Source organism: Sturnira hondurensis, unplaced genomic scaffold (genome assembly GCF_014824575.4).
Source record: "Sturnira hondurensis isolate 20B ecotype Veracruz unplaced genomic scaffold, ASM1482457v3 Scaffold0008640, whole genome shotgun sequence".
NCBI lineage: Eukaryota > Metazoa > Chordata > Mammalia > Chiroptera > Phyllostomidae > Sturnira > Sturnira hondurensis.
The window spans coordinates 24,409,294-24,435,121 of NW_028081271.1; the positions used below are offsets into that span (position 1 = coordinate 24,409,294).

The window sequence follows — 25,828 nt, forward strand, 5'->3', positions numbered from 1 at the left end:
TGAGATTAGTGTCAGAACATATAAAAAGGTGTTCAGAAATCTCTACAGGTACACATAAACCTTTATACCTGAAACTTCAATTTCAAACACAAATTTAAAGAAATTCTAATGACAACATATATACAACCCCCCTTAACAAGCAGAAAGAGAAAAAGATGTGTTAGGTGCTATGCATCCAAAACAAGTTGCTTATCAAAATATTTTTGTAAGTTTTGTGAAAAGTATTTATGCCTTGAACATAGCAATGTTGTTTGTGATGACTGTTACAAATGTTTTGCAAAGCCAACTATTGAAGCTTCTGATTAATTAATGATAAAGGCATTTTTGTTATTTTAAAATATATTTTATTGATTATACCATTACAGTTGTTCTATTCCCCCCCTTCATTCCCCTCCACCCACACACTCCATCTCCCACCATTCTCCCCCACTTAGTTTATAACCACGTGTCTCAAGTTCTTTAGATTCTATATTTTCCCCACTATTCTTGCCCTTCCCCCTATCTATTTTCTACCTACCATCTATGCTATTTTCTGTGCCTTCTCCCCTCTTCTCCTCCTCCCACTCCCCTGTTGCTAACCCTCCATGTGTTCTTCATTTCTATGGTTCCACTCCTGATCTAGCTGTCCTCTTGGTTTGCTTTTGTTTTAGGTGTGGTTGTTAATAACTCTGAGTTTGCTGTCCCTTCACTGTTAATATTTTTCATCATCTTTTTCTTATATAAGTCCCTTTAGCATTTCATATAATAAGGACTTGGTGATGATGAACTCCTTGAACTTGACCTTATCTGAGAAGCACTTTATCCGTCCTTCCATTCTAAATGAAAGCTTTGCTGGATAAAGCAATCTTGGCTGTAGGTCTTTGGATTTCATGACTTGGAATACTTCTTTCCAGCCCCTTCTTGCCTGGAAGGTCTCTTTTGAGAAATCCGCTGACAGGCTGATGGGTACTCCTTTATTGGAGTACTGGGTAACTGTCCTCTTATCTCTTGCTGCTTCTAGGATTCTCTCCTTCATTTTAGTCTTGGCTAATGTAATTTGATGTGCCTTGGTGTGTTCCTTCTTGGGTCCAACTTCTTTGGGACTCTCTGAGCTTCCTGGATTTCCTGGAAGTCTATTTCCTTTGCCAGACTGGGGAAGTTCTCCTTTATTATTTGTTCAAGTAAGTTTTCCACTGGTGGCTGTTTCTTTCCCCCTTCTGGTACCCCTATAATTCGGATGTTGGAACGTTTAAAAATGTCCTGGAGGTTCCTAAGCCTCTCCTCATTTTTTTGAATTCTCATTTCTTCATTCTTTTCTGGTTGGATGTTTTGTTCTTCCTTCTGGTCCATTCCATTGATTTGAGTCCCAGTTCCTTTCCATTGCTATTGGTTTCCTGGACATCTCCCTTCCTTTTCAATTAGTTTAGCCTTCATATGTTCCTCTAATTTGTGACTATAATCAACCAGTTCTGTTAGCATCCTGATAAACAGTGTTTTGAATTGTGCTTCTGAGAGGCTGGCAATTTCTTGGTCACTGAGTTATCGCCTCTGGGACTTTGAGTTCTTCTTGCGCCATCTTTCGGGCTGTTCCTTCCTGTTCCGTAGCAGGATCAGAGCCCTAAGGTGTTCACTAGAGCAGGGCAACTAAGTTGCTGGGTTGTGGCACTGTATGTGGGGGCGGTGTCAACGAGGAACTACGGCGTCCCATCTGCCGCCTCCCGCCGCGGCCCCCACAGGTGCTACAGTTGCCACTGTCACCGGGCCCAAGCGTTTCGTCCCACTGCACGTGAGTGTGCCATTGCTGTCAGCCCTCGCCCCCTGGGGTCTGCGTGGTCCATCTCACTGTGCGTGAATGTGCAACCGAGGTCAGTCTGCCCCCCACCCTGACTGGGTCCGGGCTGCCTGCACACCTAGGTCTGAAGATCTTTCCTGCCCAACCCAGCTCCGCTGCTGGCTCCGCCCCTCTTACCGTCCCCATTGAAAGGTTAGTGGTTGTCGGACTTCCGTATAATTCAATTTTCTATTTTTTGCTGTGTCTTTGTTTTCCAAACCTTTGTTGTATTCAAACTTGGTTGTGGGAGAAGGCACAGTGTTTCCACCAATGGCTCCATCTTGGCAGAAGTCTCGATAAAGGCATTTTTGGTTGTATTTTTTGCAATATCTGTGTTTTCATTATTTGAAAAGAAAAATTTTTATTCTTTGTTTCTAAATTTGTTTAATAATTTCTAGATATTAACTGAAAATAAATAAAAAAGTCATGTATTTTATTATATAAATATAATAGAAATTTGCAGTGTTTAAAATTTTTTTTTCACATGAATACATACTAGTAATGAATGTGTCTCTCAGATACAGGAAACCTACGCTGTAGTTTTTTTGACCGCAACCTCCGCAGAGTCAAGTATACTCTCAGTATCCTCCTCTACCTCATCCTCCCTTCTCCTTCTTAAAGCAGATCCTTTAACATCTCTTGTAACATTTGTTTGGTGGTAACAAACTCCTTTAGCTTTTTCTCATCTAGGAAGCTCATTATTTTTCCTTCAATTTTAAAAGATAGCCTTACTGGGTAAAGTAATCTTGATTTTAGGTCTTTGCTTTTAATCATTTTATTTCATATCAATCCCTGCTGGCCTAAAGTGTTTCTGTTGAGAAATCAGCTGATAGTCTTATGAAGCTCCTTTATAGGTAACAAACTGTCTTTCTCTAGTGGCTTTTGAGATTCTCTTGTCTTTAATCTTTTCTATTTATATTATGATGTGTCTTGTTTCAGGCCTCTTGGTGTCAATCTTCTTTAGGACTGTTTGCACTTCCTGGACTTCAGTATCTTTTTCCTTCACCAGGTTAGGGAAATTTTCAGTCATTATATTTTCAAATAGGTTCTTGATCCCTTGCTCTCTCCCTTCTCCCTCTGATGCCCCTGTGATGCGGATGTTGTTATGATTCATGTTGTCTCAAAGGTCCTTTAAACTTAACCTCATTTTTAAAATTTATTTTTTCTTTATGCTCCTGATTGGGTGTTTTTTCTACCTTGTTTTCCAAATAGCTGATTCAATCCTCTGCTTCATCCAACCTATTATTTATTCCTTCCTCTGTAGTCTACATTTCAGATATTGTATTTTTCACTTCTGTCTGGTCCTAGTTTATGGTTTCTATTTCCTTTTTCATGCTATTGACCTACCTTATAACCATTATTTTGCACTCTATATCTGATAAATTGCTTGCTTCCATTTCATTTAGCTCTTTCTCTGTAGAATTGTCCTGTTACTTCGTTTGGGGCACATTTCTTTGTTTCCCTATTTTGGCTGCCTCTTTGTGTTTGTTTCTGGGTAGTAGGTACATCCACTATGACTCCTAGTCTTTTTAGGGTGGGCTTATATAGTAGGTGTCCCGTGGGACCCAGTAGGGCAATCTTCCTGATCACCTGAGCTTGGTGCTCTAGAATTGTTTCTTGTGCATGTTATGGAGACCTTCCTGTTGTTGAGTCTTGGTTGCTATTGGTTCATTGTGTGTGGGAATGACCATCAGTCTGGCTGACTGTGAGGCTCAACTTCCAACTTAGTGTGCAAGCTGCTATGCAGGTTCTGATCACAAGAAGCAGAATTTCCCTCAGAAGGTTTTAGTGCTTATAGTATCTCTCTGTGGAAATGCCACTTGTGAAGCTTATTGGATTCTGTTCTGTTGTTGTCTGAGGCTGGCCACTGAGTGTGTTGCTTCTGGGTCTGTTTGGAATGACTCTGATGCAGACCTGTCAAATGCACCTGTTGACTAGCCCTGGACAACCTGTTTAGAGCTGTCAGTGATCCACAGCATATGGCTCCCTCTGCTGGATCTCGGTGCATGCAGAAAGGACCAAGCTGCATACCAAGTCTGGCTTTTACCAGCAACAGGCTGGGTGCAGGTCAGCAAAAGTCCCAAGCACCCTGAGATCTGGCTCTGCCTGCCTTCATCTGTTGGCTACCTGTTACTTTTTTTTTTTTACCCTCACCTGAGGGCATTTTTTAAATTGCTTTTAGAGGGAGAGTAGTGAGAAAGAGAACATTGATGTGAAAGAAATATTGATTGGTTGCCTCCTGTATGCACCCAGATCAGGGTTCATACGTGCCCAGACCCATAATCAAACCTGAAACCTAGGCATCTGCTCCAACTGGGAATTGAACCTACAACCTTTTGGTTATAGCATGATATTCCAACCAACTGAGCCATATCAGCCATGGTTATTGGTTGTGTGTTAGGCTCAGTCAATGAAAGAGCTTCTGGTTATACTCAGCAGGGTGTAAGCTCCACAGGCTGGGACTATTGCTTTGTCCCAGAAAGATGGTGTCTGTGATATGGAAAAATGATACAACATAGAAATTCTGGAGGCTGACCCTTCAGCTCTCAATGCAGATCCTCAAATCCCAGACTCTCATCACATGACTCTAGTCCATGATGCCCTCTCTCCGCTGTAGCCCAGGTTGAGTTGCTATGAATGAAATTTTCTGCACTAGTCCTTTAAGAGGGTGCCTGTGTCTCTAGCTATCTTTCACTGGCAGACTGCAACCCTGCTGCTTTTCACAGCCAGATCTTTTGTGTATGCCTCTTCTTAGCTCTGGTGCTCTGAGCTGGGGAGCCTGGCTTGGGGTTTAGACCCCACAGTTCTCAGGGTGAACCCCCCTCTCTCTTTCCTCCAGGCTGAGATATCCCCCAGAACCTCAGCTACCACTCATGGGAGTGGGCCAATCCTTTTTGCGTCTCCACCCTTCCTACTAGTCTTGATGTGGCTTCCTTTGTAAATCTTTGGTTATAAGGCTTCTCTTCAGCTAGTTTTCAGTTGGTTACTTAGGATGATTATTCTGTAATTTACTTATAATTCCAGTTTGGTCCTGGGATGTGAGTGTAGCTTCCACCTACCTTATTGCCCCCTGAAATCTCTCCTAATTTCTTCTTTGCCCACTCTCACTGAGTTCAGATTCAGAAACCTGATTCTCAGATTGCCTGGCCTGGCAGAGAACAGTGTTACTGGTCTTGTATCATCATCTACAAACCACAGGATCATCCATGACAGCAAAGAAGCATCAACAAGACTCCCAGAGCACCTACCCTGAGGTGGGAGAGGACAACCTTACTTTCCTGGGACTGAGAAAACCAAGCACTAAACCAGTGGTCACCGAACGAAATCACAACTGCCCCAAATCTACTATACTCCAACTGTAGAGACCCAGTATTTGTATGAGAAAATTCAGGAGTGGAAGACAGGGAGAAAACAGATTAATGAGCATATGGAGTGTAATTCTAGGGAAGGTTTAGAACCCTTCAGTGACATTGCTCTCACTGTACCATGATGAGGAAAAAGAGAAGGTTCTCTTACTGGAACATAGTGTATCTCACATTGGGAAGCCATAGTGAGGAACTACCATAGAATCATCATAAAACTCCTATGAGGTGGGCACCCATTTCACAGATGAGGAGCCTGAGGCTCAGAAAAGGTGAGTCCAGTGATATACAGCTAGTTAGGAGAAAGCCAGATCAGCTCCAAGATCTGTGCAGTTCTAGAATAGAAGTCACACAGCCTCCCACTTATACAAATGTGTGTGAATGCCCCGAGCAACTGCTGAGGCTCACTGTGGTGACAGAGGCAGAAGAGTCAGATCTGTGAAAAATGATAAAGGTCAGAGAGTAGTAGTAGTTAGTGCTGTTGTTTAAGATTTAATTGTCCCATTTTACCTGGTAATCAGACAAGGACTTCTTCAGTTTGATAGGAGTGGAAGATTCCAGAAAGGAAGTGGGTCCATGATCGAACAGGCCAAGCTGGAATTCCTCAAGACTCACTCTGCCATCTCGGTCTTGATCCAGTTTGTTAAACAGGTCCTCTAGTTCCTAAACAAAAGCCAACACATCTTTGCTCTGAGGCTCTACCCACAAGCAGCTAGATGTCAGCTACAGTCACCCAGGCTCACCTATCCACCCTCTCACCCTCCCTCTCCAAGCAGGGCAGTTTGCTTTTCCTCATCCAAACTCAAGTTGTTGGGTCACAGCTGGCCTCCCCAGGCTCTGGCTTATGAAATCTAAATGTCTGGTAAGTTTCTATCCTGTTGTGAATGGGTGCCACCTGAACTTCCTAAATTCCACAAATATGCATTCAGTGTCTAATGTGGCAGGAACCTGCTAGAGGGTAGGAAAGATGTATATATGGAACGTGGCCTGGGCCCCCAGAGGTTCAGGGTCTAACAAGGGCAGCAGGGCTGGGGAGGACTTTAGCAAGGGTGAGATTGCCCTATGACCATTGTTTGTTCCCCTTCCTCTGGGTCTCCGAAGAAGAAAAAGAGGTGTAGCTAGGTTCTGAGAGCATCATGTTTGGCTTGGTAGTAGAAAAAAGCCACACAGGTAGGGGGAAAATGTGTTATAGGTAGAAGAATAATCCTGAGTGAAAGTCCTTAGAGTCTGATGAGGCTGGGGCCACAGGCCCTCAGAGATAGACCCTCAAGGATGTAGACTTCAGCAGAAGCACTAGCAGTCATCAAAGAAGATTAGGTGAGAAAGTGATATAATTGAAACATGTGTGCAGGGTAAAGGGATTTTCCAGATCAAATACCAACCATGACCATTGCAAAGAACCATTGAGGGTGATCTGTCCTTGACCCTCTTACCTCTTTCTTGAGTCCCTGGAGCCCGATGCACTGGCAGACCAGAGCCAGCTCTTGCTTGTTGAGGTGACCACTGCTGCCAACACCTAGCTCTTCCCAGATGTCCTGGACCTGGCTCTCAGGGGTGTCAAAGGGGGAGGTGCGGGACTTCTGAGTACACCCAAAGACCCTGGAACCCCAGGTCGGCAGCTGGCCTGAAGCAGAGGGAGTGACAGGTAAACCCACTGCTCCAGGTAAAAGCACAGAAGGGAACCACACCTGCTGGTACATTACTCTGAAATCAGATTGACACAGGTGAGTAGCAAAGCAACAAAAGTGAAATCTAGGTAGTAGGTACACGAGCATTCACAGTACATTCTGTCGATGTACTATGACAAAATGTGTTTTTAAGTTTCATAATAAAACCTCTGTGCTTGTAAGTTTCATAATAAAACCTCTCTGCTCCACGTGAGGAAAACTCTTTCTGAAGGGAACCTTCTAAAGTCGCACCATTGAAAGCACGTAAAAGAGGGCTGCATTATTTGTATATACAATAACAATTTTTAAAAAATAATTTTTAGAAACTTTTCAAACCTACCCAAAGTAAAGAGCATAGTCACTGAATCTCAGTGTACTTGTGACTCAGGCTCTGTGATGATAAAAAATTTGCCATGCTACCTTCAACTATTCCCTTTTTGCTATTGCTAAAGTACTTAAAAGTAAATCCCAGATCTCATGTTTTTACCCCTACTTATTTAATATTTAGTATGTATTTTGGAAACATATGAGTATTTTCCTACATAACCATAATGCCACTATCATACCTAACAAAGTCAACAATTTCCCAACTGTCTCAAACACATCTTACAGTTGACTTGTTTGTCAAACAGTGCCTTGGGTTGTTATTTCTCTTAAGTCTTCTAGTCATGAGGACTTTTCCTGTCCCCTAACCTTTAGCACTTTTGTGTTTAAGAAACTGGATCAGTAGTTGTTCTATGGGATGTTCTCCCTATCCAGATTTGTATGTTTGCTTCCTCATGGTATCATATAATCTGTTCCTCTATCCCTAATATTTCCTGTGAACATGAAGTTAGCATCAAAGTTAGAGTTTGTAATTTGGATTCAGGGTCATTGTTTTCTTTTTTTCTTGGCAAGAACACTCCAAAGATTAGACTGTGTACCACGCACCAACTCACATCAGGAGGTGCAGGTGCCTTTCAAAGCAAAGACTCATCAGTGGGTTTGGGTGACAGCCAATCTTCATAACTTCCCTACGTTAGCAAGTTGGTTTACTAATGGTTTCGAAGCTTTGCCAGAGAAACAACTTATGGAAGAGGACATATGTCAGCAGTGTCCATAAGGAACCATCTATAGATGAGCTATGCTTTAAACCAGACATTCACCTCTACAACCAGTCCAACACAGAAAGAGGGCCACTTCCACCTAACTCAAAATTTGGTTCTATGGCAATGGTCTATACTTTTCAGGTAGATGAGCCACCTTGGTGTTTTTTACTTTAATAACCCAGCTAACAACCAGAAAAGCACTTTCCCCAAGGAAAGCAAGGCCTGTAAGCTCACAAATGTTGCTGCAGGTTGGGGCTGAAGAAAATGCAAGGAAAGAACCAGGCAGGAAAGGGCCCCATTTGAGATTCCTTCCAACTTAAAATTCCTAGGAAAGTTTCAAAGCAATTTTGATGTGGGGGTTTATTTCTCAATGCTGGTAGAGGATGTAAATAAAAATTTTGAGGTTTGACATGAGTGTCCATGCACTGCTACTGGTTCTAACTCAGATGGAAAAGTTTCTGTTCAAAGTTGGAAAGAAACCAATCTGCTCTATGGGCAGAGAGCAAGTACCAAATTGTTCTGTGAATAACCCATCCCAGAAGCCCTTTCTTAGACTCTGAGTCTAAAGAAATTAATACATGATTGAGTTGGCTGCTCCTCCAAAACAAGGTATCTATCTGCTTCATTCAGCAGCACAGACGGATGTTCAGGTTAGTTGCCCCGAATCCTACAGAAGTGAATGTTGAACAAACAATGGTCCTGTACTTGAGGAACACAATCTAGAGGCTGTCAGTACCAACTGCTGATATTCTGTTGAAGCAGAAATTCAAGGTCAACTATGGTATCCCTCTCTCTAAGCCAAGTTTTTGCACTCTCTGTCTTGTGGCACATCACAAGCTGATGTACTGCTATTTGCTTAAATATACTTGCTACTGCTTTCTGGTTGCTTCTGTAAGGTTCCCAAAGACCAGGATTATGTCTTGCACTCTATATGGGGCATAGACAGGTCTCCTAGAGGATGGCAAAACTATTCACTCACAGGAGGAGAGAGGCTGCACTCAGTCCTATGCATCAGGAAGGGGGCAAAGGGCCTGCCCTGGGAGCAGGGGGTCTTAGACTCCAGGGCCACACCTGTCAGGTAGGATCATGTTGGTCCCTACAGACTGAAATGTGACAGAAACACACTGCTTCCTTAGCCAGTGAACTCTACCTTAGAGTCTGAACTCAGGTGATGCTGAGGTCACAGTGACAGCCTCATATCTAGAACCACCCTCAAGAAGAAGCCCACCGGGGACACCGCCCACATTACACGCTTCCAGGAAATTATACTTGGCCAGCTCACTGCTCGACAACCCAGCCCTTGGAGCTTTTACAGCGCTGGTGTAGCACCAATCATGATGCTACAACTTTACCTTTTGCTTCAAATAACTCATTCTGAGGTTCTTTAGAACTTTCAACTTCTTCATCTGACTTGAGACTCTGCAGAAAAATGAAAAAAGGACATGAATCCCCCAGAGGATGTGGCAGTGGGCACAGTACCAGGAATAAATAGATGGTATGTCTTGGGGCTGGGTAGTGACAGCTGAGGAAGAGAACTAATAGACTGGTGAGACGCAACTCTTTCAAATAAAACCCTACTACTGCAAGGGTGGCCTTCATACCAAGGCAGTAGTTCACAATAAAAACACAACAAAAAACTTGTACTCTAACTAACAGGAGAGAAAAATGCTCCCCAAACCAACATTTCTTAAAGAAGCATAGCCCTAGAGCTTTGATTAACACTCCATCACAGGACAGGTTCTCAACTTGAGGCTTCAAGATCCTCAATATCATGTTTTTGTAACTAAGGCAGCTGACCACCAAGTCAAAGTCTGCTTTGCATGTCCAATGACCAATTCGGGAATGACTGCTAGTTGACTGAGATCTGATACTCCTAAGAACCAATACTGAATTGAGGGCAGGAATATGGGAGCAGTTGGTATGTTCCATTTTTCAACTCAACCCCAAACCCTAAAGGCAGTGTCCCCATGTTCTAGTTCAAGGGACCAAAGCAGTTTTAAGAAGCAGGATAGCACACAAACATGTACCTACTCAGCCCTCCATCCTTAACAACCAAGTAAAAAGAGAATAAAGAAAGCAAATATCTGGGATTTGTTGGGGTTGCCCAGGAAAAGCACATACCTGAGACAAGTGACGCTGGGATATAAACATACATTTGTTTGTTTCTTTGTTTCAACAAATGTTGACAATATAAACAAAACAATGTGGGGGCCAAGGGCTGTCTTATTAAAGACCCCATACATCCCCCACCATCTGACACAGTATCACCACAAAAAGCAAGAAACAGAAACATTTTTGAATCCTTGAAAATAGGTCTCATGAGTCCATAATGAACTTACACGCTGTGGATCTTCCCTGTGGACATATTTCTTGACATGAAGCCCACAGGGCTCCAGCATCCCAGTTCCTTGGTCAGTCCCTGAGCCACATGAACAAGTCAGGCAGACTGGGGGCTGGAGTCAACTCCCAAGGTCCTAGAGGATCTGGCATGTGCTCCCCATTTTGTAATCATGTGGCTCCGGATATTCTAACTGTTTGAAGCAGATTGGGCAGTGGGCTTTAACATCCAAATTCCTAACCTTGCAGCTGCATCAGAAAGGTACATTCCTTTTTGTATCCTTGGCTAATTACCACCCCCATGAAACTATATTATAAAAATAGCCTTTTTAAAAGGTTTTGTGTACAAACTCTCTACCACCTCATTGTCTGACAGAGTATGCTTTGTGGCCAGAATTCCCTGCAGATGAGTACACCTAAAGACACTTTAGAATGAAATGTCATTCTCCAAAATGCACTGAGCTCCTGGAGACAAAATGCCCGGGAATGCCTATCTCCCCCTTCACATCTTCCTGTAGTGACCAGTAAAACTGGTTAGTAAACTATGGTCATTTTACAGTAAACTATGTAAAATGTTATTGCCCCAATGCTAGGCAGCCTGGGGTGGGAAAGAGGCAGGGTGACTCACCTCTACACTTTCCAGAGACGCAGAGCATTGGATCTGGCTTCTCACAGTGGACTTGGCTTGCTGTTCTGGTAAAAATTTGGTTCTGGTTGCAGAGTTGCACGGCTCAGGTAGGGTCCTATGGCCATACCACTTAGAGCTGCTCACATACTTTGGTGGGACAGCATGGGAGGTAGCTGGGGGGGAAAATGGGAAGCTTTCGGGGACAGGCCTTTGAAGCAGCTTCTGGGCTCACACATGCCACTGAGACGCCCTTTAAGAAGGTGTAGGTTCAGCCCTGGCTGGTGTGGCTCAGTGGCTGAGTGCCAACCTGAGAATCAGAAGGTCACTGGTTCGATTCCCAGTCAGAGCATATGCCAGGGCTGTGGGCCACATCCCCCGAGTGGGGCATGCAAGAAACAACCACACATTGATGTTTCTCTCCCTCTTTCTCCCTCCTTCTCCTCTCAAAAAATAAATATATAAAATATTTTAAAAATATATTTAAGAAGGTGTAGATTCAGACACAAAGCCTATCTTTCACTGATGAATGTACTTTTATGTTCACAGAAACAACTGCAAGAACACAGGGAACAGTTAACAACAATTATCCTGTTCCCTGGGGTGAGGACAGAGAACGCCAGGCAGGAAGACAGGACTCTCCACTCTAAACTACATGCTATTTAAATTTTTTCAAGCATATTTTGCTTCTGTTTAGGTAATAAAAAAACTAATACAAAATCTAGTCTGTTATGCAAAGAATGAAAACACTCCAATAATCCAGCAACATACCACTCTAGAGACAAGAAGGTCCCTTTCCACCCTGCTCACTCTAGGACCCCAAGGGACTGGAAGGTACATGCAGGTGGGCACACACCTCAAATGCAGCTGTGTAGGTTCAGACTCCCCACAGATATAAAGTCTTGGGTACAAACAGGTATGAACTTTAGTTTTGGGATTTGTGAGAATGCTGTATACCTTAATAATCTTGCACTTCCTTCTTCCCACCTTAACTATCCACATCTGCACAGAGCAGCTGGGATCTTTCACCCAGAGAAGACAAGACACTGACTCTGTGCAGAATCCTGAGCAGCAGGAAAAAGACAGGGGAGGGCAGGATGGGCAGTGGCCAAGACAGGACATAGGTTCAGACGGAAGTGACTAGAATGGGCTAATTGGAAAGACATACAGGGCCCAGTGAGACCAGGCCAGGCCAGGAAAATGAGGAGCATTTGAATGCAGATATGCCTTGAGCCACATCCCAACATAAGTCACATTCTTTAAGGTTAAGACCACCATATTTCTTTCTGTCATACTCCAAATGCCTAGTCCACAGGCCCTGACCTTGGGACAATCAGAGGAGGAGGCTGTACCCAAAATAGTTGACCAGAAGAAGGGAATAGTTGACCAATCGAACCAGTGACAGACAAAAACTAGGGATGTGGGAGGAATTTCTGGGAATTTCTGGGCTGTACCCAAAATAGTTGACCAGAAGAAGGGAATAGTTGACCAATCGAACCAGCGACAGACAAAAACTAGGGATGTGGGAGGAATTTCTGGGAGGAAGATGCTCAGTTCCATGTGGGACATGCAGAATATGAAGTAAGAGTATAACATTTAAGGCAGCTGACAAAATGCAGGTTAACTATATAATTTCTCACCCCACTGAGGCACTTTGAGGTCATCACAGGCATTATTACTAATCATTCTGGAACAAGACATTGACAGGGCCTGTCCCAATAAACTCTCATCATGTGAGGGAGCTCATGGGATGTGCTGAAGAAGTGGGTCAAGTGTCCAAGTCAAGCAGAGGGAAAACAAATGTTTGTAAGAAAACTCACACATGTTCGGAAGAGGCAAACTACAATCATGAAGAAAGGCTCTCAGGAGCTCAAAGGGTGAATGAGGGACCAATGAATAAAGGATCAATGAAGAAAAACATCTGGTTTAGTTTGCCACTTACAGGGAGGCTACAGACTGGTTACTTTGGGTGGGGAAGAGTCCTCCTCTTTCCACCCTAAAATGGTGCTGGGAGAGGGATTTTTGTGTCAAGTAAGAAATGGAAAGTTGTGGCACATGTGGGAAAATGAGGTGCATAACACTCAGAGGGGAGCTTTGCCATGCGCTCCTAAAGCCATCAGAACCCTGTAGAAGTAGAATCCTAGTCATTTCCTGGGCTCATTCAACTTGTTGGCACACCTGGAGATCATGCAACCAGCACACGTTTCTGATTTGTAGGCCTGATTTTCGTTGCTTCCATTTCCCCTCCTTTTTTTAAAAAAAGTTTTTCTTTCTTTTTTAATGTATTTTATTGATTATGCCATTACAGTTGTCCTATTCCCCACTTCATACCCCTCCACCCTGCACACCCCTCCCCGCCATTGCCCCCTTTAGTTTATGTCCATGTGTCACAAGTTCTTTATTCTGTACTTCCCATAGTATTCTCGCCCTCCCCCCTCTCTATTTTCTACCCACCCTCTATGCTACTTATTCTCTGTACCTTCTCCCCACTTCTCCTCCTCCCACTCCCTTGTTGCTAACCCTCCATGTGATCTCCATTTCTATGGTTCTGCTCCTGATCTACCTGTCTGCTTAGTTTGCTTTTGTTTTAGGTGTGGTTGTTAATAACTTTGAGTTTGCTGTCCCTTCACTGTTCATATTTTTTATCTTCTTTTTCTTAGATAAGTCCCTTTAACATTTCATATAATAAGGGCTTGGTGATGATGAACTCCTTGAACTTGTCCTTATCTGAGAAGAACTTTATCTGCCCTTCCATTCTAAAAGAAGGTTTTGCTAGAGAAAGTAATCTTGGATGTAGGTTTTTGGATTTCATGACATAGAATACCTCTTTCCAGCCCCTTCTTGCCTGTAAGCTCTGTTCTGAGAAATCTGCTGACATTCTGATGGGAACTCCTTTGCAAGTGACTGTCCCCTTATCTCTTGCTGCTTCTAGGATTCTCTCCTTCGTTTTAATCTTGGCTAATGTAATTATGAGGTGCCTTGGTGTGTCCCTTCTTGGGTCCAACTTCTTTGGGACTCTCTGAGCTTCCTGGATTTCCTGGAAGTCTATTTCCTTGGCCAGACTGGGGAAGTTCTCCTTTATGATTTGTTCAAATAAGTTTTCCACTCGTGGCTGTTCTTCTTCCCCTCTGGTACTCCTATAATTCGGATGTTGAAACATTTAAAGATGTCCTGGAGGTTCCTAAGCCTCTCCTCATTTTTTTTGAATTCTTGTTTCTTCATTGTTTTCTGTTTGGTTGTTTTTTTCTTCCTTCTGGTCCACTCCATTGATTTGACTCAAATCAATTCCTTTCCATCACATTGGTTTCCTTTCCATCACTATTGGTTCCTGTGCATTTCCCCTCATTTCAATTAATTTAGCCTTCATTTGTTCCTCTAATTTGTGACTAAAATCAACCAATTCTCTGAGCATCCTGATCACCGGTACTTTGAACTGAGCATCTGAAAGGTTGGCTATCTCTTGGTTGCTTAGAAGTATTGGCTCTGGGGCTTTGAGCTGTTCTTCTTGAGTCATAATGTTTGGTCTGTTCACACCTGTTGTGTATGAGGGACGGAGCCTTAGGTGTTCATCAGGGCCAGGCGACCCAGTTGCTGGGTTGTGACAGTGTATGTGGGGGTGGGGTCAGAGAGGAAAAAAATGGCGCTTTGCTCCGCTTTCTCTCAGATTTCTGTCCCCAATGTGGTTTCCCACAAGCAAATTGGGCCTTTCTAGTGCTGGTTCCCGGGTGTGTGGGCTTGTGTACCCTCCAGGACCCTGTGGTCCTCTCCAACAAACTCTCTGTGAGCCTGGGAGCCTCTCCTGGCACCTTGACCCTGAAAGTCTTTCCAATTTATGCTTTCAGGCTCTAATTCCTATCCCTTAGGCCCTAGCCTGAGCGGTCTGTCTCACCATTCACTCCTTCGCTTGATCTATCTGAGCGTGAATGTGTGACCACGGTCAGCCAGCCACCCTGTCCCCTCACTGGGTCCGCCTGTTGACACCCCACGCCTGGGATCCGCCAACCGCTGCCATCGCCTACGCTCCTGGGTCAGTCCAACCTAACGATCTTTCCTGCCAGACCCCACTCCACCACTGACTCCGCCCCTCTTACCAGTCTGGCTGAACGGTTTGTTGTCGGACTTCCGTACAGTTCAGTTTTCTGTGTTTTGGCTGTGTTTTTGTTACTAAAACTTTGTTGTCTTTAAACTTAGTTGTGCGAGGCGGTACAGTGTTTCCACCTATGCCTCCATCTTGGCTGGAAGTCCCATTTCCCCTCCTTATTTGAGTCCTAGTCCATGTCTGCAATTTCGTCCTGTCCTTGATGCTGGTCCCACTTCTTCACAGTTGCCAGCAAGTCAGTAGTTTTCTGAGAGTAATGAGCCACTGACAAAAACACATCCCTTTTTCATATATTCACTAATGTTCTCAAACACACACATACAGGATTTCTGGTCAAGATGAAGGCATAGGTAGACACACCGTGTCTCCTCGAACAACCAAAAGAAGACAACGACAAATTTAAAAACAAAAAAAAAACAACCAGAACTGACAGAAAATCGAACTGTATGGAAGTCTGACAACTAAGGAGTTAAAGAAGAAAAATTCATTTAGACTGGTAGGAGGGGTGGAGACAGGCAGCTGAACAGAGAGGACTCAAGGCAAGGCAGCGGCTGGAGGACCGCGGCGACCAAGGCTGCAGCTGGTGAGCAAGGCAGCGGCTGGAGGACCCAGGGAGGCAGCAGATTGTGGACCGAATGGTCCCATATTTAAGTGCAGATAAACTGGGAGAAACAATTGAGGAGCCAGACTGACTCGGCAACCCAGAGTTTCAGTGCAAGGAAATAAAGCATCAAACCTCTAATTGAAAACACCTGTGGGAGTTGAGGCAGGAAAAGGAGAAATTCCTAGCCTCACAGAAGAGTTTGCTGGAGAGACCCACAGGGTCCTAGAACATACAGAAATCCACCCACCCAGGAATCAGCACCAGAAGGGCCCAATTTAATTGTGAGTAGTAGGGAAAGTGGCTGAAAACTGGCAGAGAATGGAGCGAAGAATGCCAACTTCGCTCTCAGACCCATACCCCACATACAGTGCCACAACACAGCAAAGTAGGTTGCACCGCTCAGGTGAATACCTAAGCATCCGTCCCTTACTATATTAATAGGCAAACCGAGAAAAAAAGAACAGTGGCCCAAATGAAAGAACAGATCAAAGCTCCAGAAAAAATACAACTAAGTGATGAAGATATAGCCAACTTATCACATCAAATGTACAGTTCAAAACACTGGTAATCAGGATGTTCACAGAATTAGTTGAATTACGATCACAAATTAGATAAAAAAATGAAAGCTATGCTAAGTGAAATAAAGGAAAATGTAAAGGGAACCAACAGTGATGGGAAGGAAACCAGGACTCAAACCAACACTGTGGACCAGAAGGAAGAACTAAACATTCAACCAGAACAGAATGAAGAAACAAGAAGTCAAAAAAATGAGGAGAGGCTTAGGAACCTCCAGGACATCTTTAAGTGGTCCAACATTCGAATCAGAAGAGTACCAGAAGAAGAGGAAGAGCAAGAAATCGAAAACTTATTTGAAAAAATAATGAAGGAGGACTTCCCCAATCTGGCAAAGGAAATAGACTTCCAGGAAGTCCAGGAAGTTCATAGAGTCCCAAAGAAGTTGGACCCAAGGAGGAACATACCAAGGCACATCATTTTTAATTTACCCAATATTAAAGATAAAGAGAGAATCCTAAAAGCAGCAAGAGAAAAGGAGACAGTTACCTACAAAGGAGTTCCCACCAGACTGTCAGCTGATTTCTCAAAAGAAACCTTACAGACAAGAAGGAGCTGGAGAGACGTATTCCAAATCATGAAAAGCAAAAACGTATATCCAAGATTACTCTATCAGCAAAGCCTTCACTTAGAACGAAAGGAGAGATAAAGTGCTTCCCAGATAAGGTCAAGTTAAAGGAGTTCATTATCACCAAGCCCTTATATGAAATGTTAAAGGAACTTATTTCAGAAAAAGAAGGTAAAAAATATAAACAGTAAAATGACAACAAACTAATAGTTATTAACAACCACACCTAAAGAAAAACAAAAACAAACTAAGCAAACAACTAGAACAGGAACAGTATCACAGAAATGGAGATCAGGCCCTGGCTGGTGTAGCTCAGTGGATTGAGCGCGGGCCTGTGAACCAGAGGATTGCGGTTCGATTCCCAGTCAGGGCACATGCCTGGGTTGCAGGCCGGTTCCTTGCAGGCCAACTACCAGCAGGGGATGCACAAAAGGCAACCATACATTGATGTTTCTCTCCCTCTCTCCTTCCCCTCTAAACATAAATAAATAAAATCTTTAAAAAAAAAAAAGAAAGAAATGGAGATCACATGGAGGGTTATCAGTGGAGGAGTGGAAGGGGGAGGGAGGGGAAAGGTACAGAGAATGAGTAGCATAAATGGTCGATAGAACACAGACAGGGGGAGGTTAAGAATAGTATAGGAAATGTAGAAGCCAAAGAACTTACATGTATGATCCATGGACATGAACTAAGAGGGGGGCATATGGGTGGGAGGGGGTATGCAGGGCAGAGGGTAATAAAGAAAAATGGGACAACTGTAATAGCATAATCAATAAAATATATTTTAAAAATAAATTAATTAAAAAGAAAACCCCATACACATACACACACACGGTGTCCAAAAAGTATCACTTCCCTCCCTCCAAAAGGGAGAAATGTTACTCTAGGAAAGTGGCTAGGCAGAGCAGAATAGTAAGTGCAGGGGAATAATGGTAAAATGATGAGGCAGCCCAGAGAATCAAAAGTCATACCGTCTTGGGGTGGGAAGGATGGTAATTTGCCCAAGCCAGCATATTTCAGTATGGGCACAACCGAGCTCCTTGTCACATACCCCAGAGTGTCCTGAGAGCACAAGACATGGCACCTCATGACCCTAATAGACAGGACAGCACAGCTGCCGACTCAAATCCTAGATACCAGGTTGTATCTTCTTGGTGTACATTTTTATTTATAGGAAAAAGAGTAACACAAATACATTTGGTTATATGTTCAATAACGGCCTTTAATGAAATGAATAGAATGATGGGGAAGCCGGGATGTCCTTCAAAATCCCAGGGATTTGGTCTCACAGTGACATTCTCCTTCCTGGAATATAAAAAGCACATTTTTCTGATTATGGTGGGAGAAGATGGGAAGGACTGACAAACAGATTAGACAGCATGGAGACAGTGATGCTATGAATGGAGCAATGGGTGGCAAATAAGGCATTAAGAAGACAAATACCTAAACCACAATTGACAGAAAGGGCCTAAGACAGAGAGGTTAAGCCAGGGGTAGAAAGCTGCAATGAACATAATCTTGGAAGGCACCAGGTTCTTTCTGACTCTCATGGAAACCCCGTGGCTTCAGGATCACCAATGCATGGTCAGCCTTCAAGCAGTGGGCACCCTGGCTCTGTGGATGGGTGCTCAGAGATGGACAGTAGTATGAGACCCATCTTCTGGCAGAGAGGGAGGAAATATCTCAGTCAGGGTACACAACCATTTAAATGAAGAAAGCTTTAAAATACAAAAGGAAGTACAAAACAAAACTGTCACTGGTGAGAAAAAGCACAAGTTCTAAAATAGCTTCTCTTTCTGAAGTACCTGAGAACATGTCCCACAAATCTATACAATTTTAGGCATAGAAGCATCATGCATTCTCTAGTATAAAGAGGGGACATGCAGTGTCAGTGACACTGGGCACTTGCCTTTTAGGCACGTTCTAAGCCATGGCCACACAATCACATTCCCAAATCCTGTGAGTTAGGAAAGGCAAGTGGTCTTCTTCACGTCTTACAGAAGAAAAGTGTGAAAAAAAAGCATCCAGTGAACACCATAGGGTCTTTTCCTCCTATTTCAGGACTCTTTACACTATACTCAGGTGTCTTTGAAACCAGCAGGAGGAGGTGGGAAGGTGGCTGACCATGAGCACCCAGTAGAAGGAGCAGGTTCTGGCAACAAAGTATACAGAAGGACCTGGGACTTAAAGCTGGAAAACCCACTTAAATAGTGGCCATCATTTATTGGCTGTGGGATCTTGGACAAATCCATTCATACCTCAGGCCTCAGCTTCCTCATCTGAATCATGGGTATGATAATGCATAAGGTATCTAATAATTCATATAGTATCTATAAGGGGTAAATGAAACCTATGTAAAATATGCAGGGAGCTCAAAGCCTAACACACAGAAGATATTCAATATTCTTAATCCATTTTGCTTCACTGCTATAGGCCCCCCACACACCGTCACCCTGGCTTCCAAATGTCACACACCTGCTGTGACCACGGATCCACCAGAGCTCCCTCCTTGATATTCTGATCAATATCATAACTTCCATCCTCAGACACACAGCCATATCAGAGGGAAAGTCCCACTACCATTCCACTCACCCCGATACACATCTAGGGGAGCCAAACTCAGCCTTGGCAGGTCATGTGTCTGCCACTCACAGCCTGAGGCCCAATGGAGCATCTTCTGACTCTTATCCTGCAACCTACATGCACCTGAGTTGACCTCGCTTCAAAATGCTCTCTCCACCTCCTGACTACTACCAAAGCCAAGTGGCTTTCCCCTTCAGGATGCTACTTCCACTTACAAATGTTATCTTTGTCAGACTAGTCCCATTTCAGTAATAAGAGTCTAATAAGTTTTATTAGCACAGCACAACATTACTGTCTGAGACAAAGGACACACTGAGGTCTGTTCTGGGCTGCTGGCATCCTATCTGATCCGCCAACCTCAGAAATCTAGAAACACCTTACATCTACACTATACTATAAATTCTTAAAATCTTCAATTCCTCCACATCCATTTTATCATGTCAACATCTTATTCTGTAAATACAGCACAAAGTATTATTTGATGCTTGTGATACTGTGAACTTATAATAAATACATATTTGGTCTCCATTCTATCCCTAGCACAGAGCTCTGATATTCTTGGAATTTTCTAATAAGAGCAACTACCCCTGAGTTTATGTTAATGAGGCGACTTCTCCAAAGCACCAAAGGATGGGGCTGGTTGCCAAGGGAACAAACCATACGATGAAAGAGTTGGAAATTTTGGCCCCACCCCCTGACCCCGGGAGAAGGGACAAAAGCTGGACCTTGAGTTTAATCACTAATAGCCAATGACTTGATGAGTCAGGTCTATGTAATGAAGCCTTCATAAACATCCAAAAGGATGGGGTTTGGAGAACTTTTGGAAATTGGGGAGAGTGTTGCACCTGGAGAGGGACCAGAACCTCTATGCCCATTCCCCATGCCTTGCCTTCTGCATCTCTTTCATCTGGCTGCTCCTGAGTTACATACTTTTATAATAAACCAGTGATCTAATAAATTAAATGTTACTCTGAGTTCTATGAGGTGCTGTAGCAAATTAATCAAACCTGAGGAGAGTATAGTGGGAACCTCTGTACTCTAAAGAATATATTGATGCCCTAAAAAGAAATTAAGAGCAGTTTAGCTCTTAGCTATTTGACTCATAGCTATTGAGCAGGAGCACAGGGGTCAACCTGAACTTGCAACCAGCTTGTGAAGTGAAGGACTAATGGGATCGAGCCATTAACCTACAAAAGCAGACACTATCTCCAAGTAGATCATGTCACAATTGATTTGAATTACAAAGCACCAAGATGGTGACAGAGAACTGCTGGTGTGGAAAAAACTACCATATATCTGGTGACCAGAATACTATTAATGTTCAGAGTCTCATGTGCAGTTTAAAGAAAAACAATGGGGTTTTTACTTTACGACACTATTTTACAAATAAGGAAACAGAAGAAAAAAACAGAAATGCTTTGTCCCAGTTGTCACAGCTTGGCAGTGCTAGAGTGGGGTTAGAATTTAATCTCAGACCTCCTAGGCTCTTCAGTCAGAATATTGTATTCCCGGCCCTGGCTGGTGTAGCTCAGTGGATTGAGCACAGGCCTGCGAACCAGATGATCGCGGTTCGATTCCCAGTCAGGGCACATTGCCTGGGTTGCAGGCAGGTTCCCTGCAGGCCAACTCCCAGCAGGGGACGCACAAAAGGCAACCATACATTGATGTTTCTCTCCCTCTCCTTCCCCTCTAAAGATAAATAAATAAATAAAATCTTAAAAAAAAAAAAAGAATACTGTATTCCCAAATGTAACAAATAATGAAAATAAACTAAAGGGGAAAGGAGGTAATTGTCTTACCTGATTCCAATGAGTTACTGACTTCATCTGAGGAGCCAACACCAGCAACTGATGATAACACTGCCACAAAACCTTCCTTAAACTCCTCAAAGTTAACCTGGTTGAATTTAAAAAGAGAGGTCAAAGTTACTTTCAAGAGAAGGTACATATAATCCATCATCCTTTTCTTTTTCTCTCCTTGGATGGAAACATTTTACTGTTACCTTTTGCACTGAGAACATTCATTTCATTTTTTTCAAAAGTTAACTTAATTTTTTTAAAAAGGAGGAGTTCTAAGATGGTAGTCACATAGAAAGACAAGAACTCACACCCTCCCAAGAGGACACTGATATACAGAGTACCTATATAGAGAGAGTAATTACTCCTAAGAGACAACTTGGGACCAAGTGAATACCCTGTAAGCAATAGAGGAGAGAAAGAGAAGGCTAGGAAAACATGGGAGACTCCCAGGATCTGCAGGAATTCTCCGGGAGTGAAGGTACCAGTGAGCACCATTGTTTATACTCCCTTCTACCTCCATAGAGCAGTTGGGGGCTCTATCCAAGAGTTCTGTTCTACCTGCAATATTGCCACAGTGCATTCCCAGCCACACCACTCGGAGTACATTTTGGCTCCAAACAAAGGAAGCAAGCAGGATCAACAGGACATTCCTACATGAATCTGGCCTACATTCCTAGATATATTACAGCTTGGTAGGCCAGTGCCTCCAATTCCATAGGCACCTGGCTTGGCTCCAAATGACCTCTCAAAAGCACCTAGCACACACAGTCTATGAGGTTGCTTCTACACAGAGTCACTTTGCCAAGACTGAGAGACAGAGATATTTTGTGTAATTCGCATAAACAAAGAGAGAACAGTGAACAAAATGACAAGAAGAACACTCTCACATGAAGGAAAAAAAATTACTAAGGAAAAACCTAAATAAAACAAAGATAAGTAGTTAATCTGATAAAAATATTAAAAGAAACAGTCATAAGGATGCTTACTAAACTTGAGAATGGAGTAGAGGAACTTAGAACTTCAACAAAGAGTTAGAAAATATAATAAATAACCAAGCAATGCTAAAGAATATATTGATGCACTGCCCTGGCTGGTGTAGCTCAGTGGATTGAGTGCAGGCCTGAGAACCATATGATCGCAGTTCGATTCCAGGTCAGGGCACGTGCCTGGGTTGCAGGCCAGTTCCCAGCGGGGGACTCACGGGAGGCAACCATATATTGATGTTTCTCTCCTCTCTCCTTCCCTTCCCCTCTAAAGATAAATAAATAAAATTTAAAGAATATATTGCTGCACTAAAAAGAAATTAAGAGCAGTTAAGCTAACACAGAAGAAAAGATCAGCAACCTTGAAGACAGACTAGTGGAAAACAACCAATTACAACAGGAGAAAAAAATTAATTGAGGATGGTTTAAGGAGCCTCTAAAACAACACCAAGCACACTAACATTCCCATTATATATGTCCCAGAAGAAGAACAAAGTCACGAAGAAAAAAACTTTATTGGAAGAAATAATGCCTGAAAATTTTGTTAACTTGTGAAAGGAAACAGACATATAGGACCAGGAAACGCAGAGAGTTCCAATTGAGATGAACCCAAAGAGAACAAGAAATATTGTAACTAAAATGGAAAAAAAAATAAAGCTAAAGAGACAATCCTGAAGGGAGCAAAAGGAAAACAACTAGTTACATACAAATAAAACCTGCTAAAGATATCAGCTAATTTCTCAGCAGCAACTTTACAGGTCAGAAGAGAGTGGCAGAACAGTTTTAAAGTGTTGAAAGAAAGAAACATACAATGTAAAATAATATACTCAGAAAGGTTATCAATCAGAATTTAAGGAAAGAAAGGAGTTTACTGGACAAGCAGAAAATAAGAATCACCTTTAAACAAGATTTACAAGAAATGCTAAGCCCTGGCTGGTGTAGCTCAGTGAATTGAGCGCGGGCCTGCGAACCACACGATCGCGGTTCGATTCCCAGTCAGGGCACATGCCTGGGTTGCAGGCCAGTTTCTGGTTCCTGGCGGGGGATGCACAAGAGGCAACCATACATTGATATTTCTCTCTCTCTCTCTCCACCCCCACTTCCCTTCACCTCTAAAATAAATAAATAAAATTAAAAATCTTAAAAAGTGTTTTTATATAAAAAAAGAGGAAATGCTAAAGGCCTTCCATAAACAGAAAAGGAAAGCCCATAACTAGAAGTCAGAAAATATGATAGGAAAACTCAACAGGAAAAGGCAAATATTTATATTTAATAAATACAGTGAAATTAAAAAACAAAGTGTAGAGGGGGGGAGTAAAAATGTAGTCCTTTTAAAATAGAGTCAAACTTAAATGACTATCAGCTTGAAATAGATTGCTATAGGTATAAAAACTAATGGTAACAAAAAAACAAACCTACAAAGGACATACACAAAGAACAAAGTGAAAGGCACTCCAAAAAAACACTAAAGAAAACACGCAGGCCACAAGGAATGGGATCAAGAGAAAGAAACAAGGGAGAACTACAACAGCCACCAGAAAAAAAAAAAAGAAAAAGAACAAAACGAAAATAGGTGTATACTTTCAATAATTATTTTGAATGAAAGTAGATTAAGTTCTCCATTAAAAAGACACAGATAGGATGGCTGACCAGATGAAAATACATGGTCCATCTACATGCTGCTAAAGAAACTCACTTCAAATTGAAAGATACATACAGGCAGGGATAGAGAAAGTTATTCCATGAAAATAGAAATGAAAAGAAAGCTGTGATAGCAATACTCATATTACACAAACCATACAAAAAAAAAAGAATGTAAAAAAGACTAAGAAGGACATTATATAATGAAAAAGGGTAGACACAAGAACAGGATATAATAATTGTAAATAAGAACGCACCAAACATAAGAGCATCTAAATATATAAAGCAAGTAACAAAGAACAAAAAGGGAGGAATTCACAGTAATTCAATAAAAGTAAGGAATTTTAATGTCTCAATCACATGAATGGACAGATCACCCAGACAGAAAATTAATAAGGAAATAGTGGTCTTAAATGTCACAACAGTCCAGATTAACTTAATAGACAATTGTAGAACATCTCATACCAAAATGACAAAATACACCCTTTTTCATATGCTCACGGAACACTTTCCAAGGCAGATCCCACTAGGCCAGAAAACAAGCCTCAATAAACTCAACAAAATGGGTATCATATGAAGCATATTTTCCAACGACAGTGTCATGAACTAGAAATCAACTATAGTAGAAAACAGATAAAAACAAATACACAGAGACTAAACAACATGCTACTAAAGAACCAATGGGTCAAGGAGGATATCAAACAGGAAGTGAAAAGCAACTGTGAGGGATCCAAGATGGTAGCAGAATAGATGGAAGCTACATTCACTTGCTTGCAAGACCAAACTGGAATTACAACTAAAATATAGAGCAATCAAATTAAATAACCAACTGAAGACTAGCTGAACACACTCGATAGCCAGTTTCACGCAATATCAGAGGAGGGTCCAAGTGCTAGTTTCACAAGCAGCATATCTAAACAGAGATCTTGGCAGACACCATAACCTGCTGAAACAAATTATGCTATGCAAGGACAGCATTCACAAAAAAATTTGAAAACAGTGGTAGAGATGATTCTAACAGTCAGCCATCCTGAGGGTTGACCCTATTTGGGTCGACCCAAGATACAAATGGGCCAATAACAATCAAGACTCAATTACAACTGTAAGGACAACATAACCCACACAAGGGTCATTCCTGGAGTACCCAGATCAGATGATCAAGGTGACTGTGACAAGGGGTTTAAAAGAACACCTACTTCATAAACCTATACTACTAAGACTGGGAGCCATAGCAGATCTAAATAATACATAGAAAAAGAAACACAAAGAGACAGCCAATGGGGACACAAAGAAACATGCCCCAAATGAAAGAACAGGAGAAGTATCCAGAAAAAAAACTAAAATTATGGCAAACAATTTACTAGATACAAAGTTCCAAAGAATGATTATATGGATGCTCAAGGAACAAAGAACTGTAAGAAACTTAGTGAAAAATACAAGGAACATAGTAAGTTCTACAACAACATGAAAAAAGACAGAAATTAAAAAAAAAGACCCAGTCAGAAATGAAGATTACAATATCTGAAATGAAGAATACACCAGAATAAAAAAGTCAGTTTGGTGAAGCATAGGATCAGTTCAGCAATTTCGAAGACAGGGTAGCAGAACACACACAATCAGACTAGCAAAAAAATTTTTTTTTTAAATGAGGCTAGTTTAAGGTCCTTCATACAACATGAAAGTGAACCAATATCCATATCATAGGGGTACTAGAAGGGCATGAGAGTGAGAAAGGAATTGAGAACCTGTTTCAAGAAAAAAATGACAAAAAACAACCCTAACCTGGTGAAGGAAAACAACACACAAGTTAAGGAAGCACCGAGTTCCCAATGAGAAGAATCCAAAAAGGCTCATACCAAGACACATCATAATTGAATTGGCAACAGTTAAAGACAAAGAGAGAATTTTAAAAGCAGCAAGACAAAAACAGGTACCTACAAAGGAGCTCCGATAAGACTACCAGATGATTTCTCAACAAAAACATTTCAGGTCAGAAGGCATGAAATACTCAAAGTGATAAAAAGCAAGGACCTACAACCAAGATTACTCTATCCAGCAAAACTATCATTTAGAATGGAAGGGCAGGTAA

At 42.2% G+C, this 25,828-nt stretch overlaps 1 protein-coding gene across 5 annotated transcripts in view; it reads right to left on the reverse strand.

The window, feature by feature from the left end:
* The window catches only part of NINL (ninein like), a 179,916-nt gene that overhangs the window by 83,192 nt on the left and 70,896 nt on the right, over positions 1–25,828 (reverse strand). For 2 of the 5 annotated variants that reach the window (XM_037055525.1, XM_037055523.1), the window contains exons 3-7: positions 21,116–21,212; positions 10,893–11,065; positions 9,280–9,346; positions 6,606–6,796; positions 5,683–5,835 (exon numbers count right to left, since the gene is read on the reverse strand). In XM_037055525.1, the coding sequence (XP_036911420.1) occupies positions 5,683–5,835; positions 6,606–6,796; positions 9,280–9,346; positions 10,893–11,065; positions 21,116–21,212 (681 nt within the window). The remainder of the gene's footprint in view (positions 1–5,682; positions 5,836–6,605; positions 6,797–9,279; positions 9,347–10,892; positions 11,066–21,115; positions 21,213–25,828) is intronic. The other 3 variants (XM_037055527.1, XM_037055526.1, XM_037055524.1) reach the window with 2 other exon arrangements.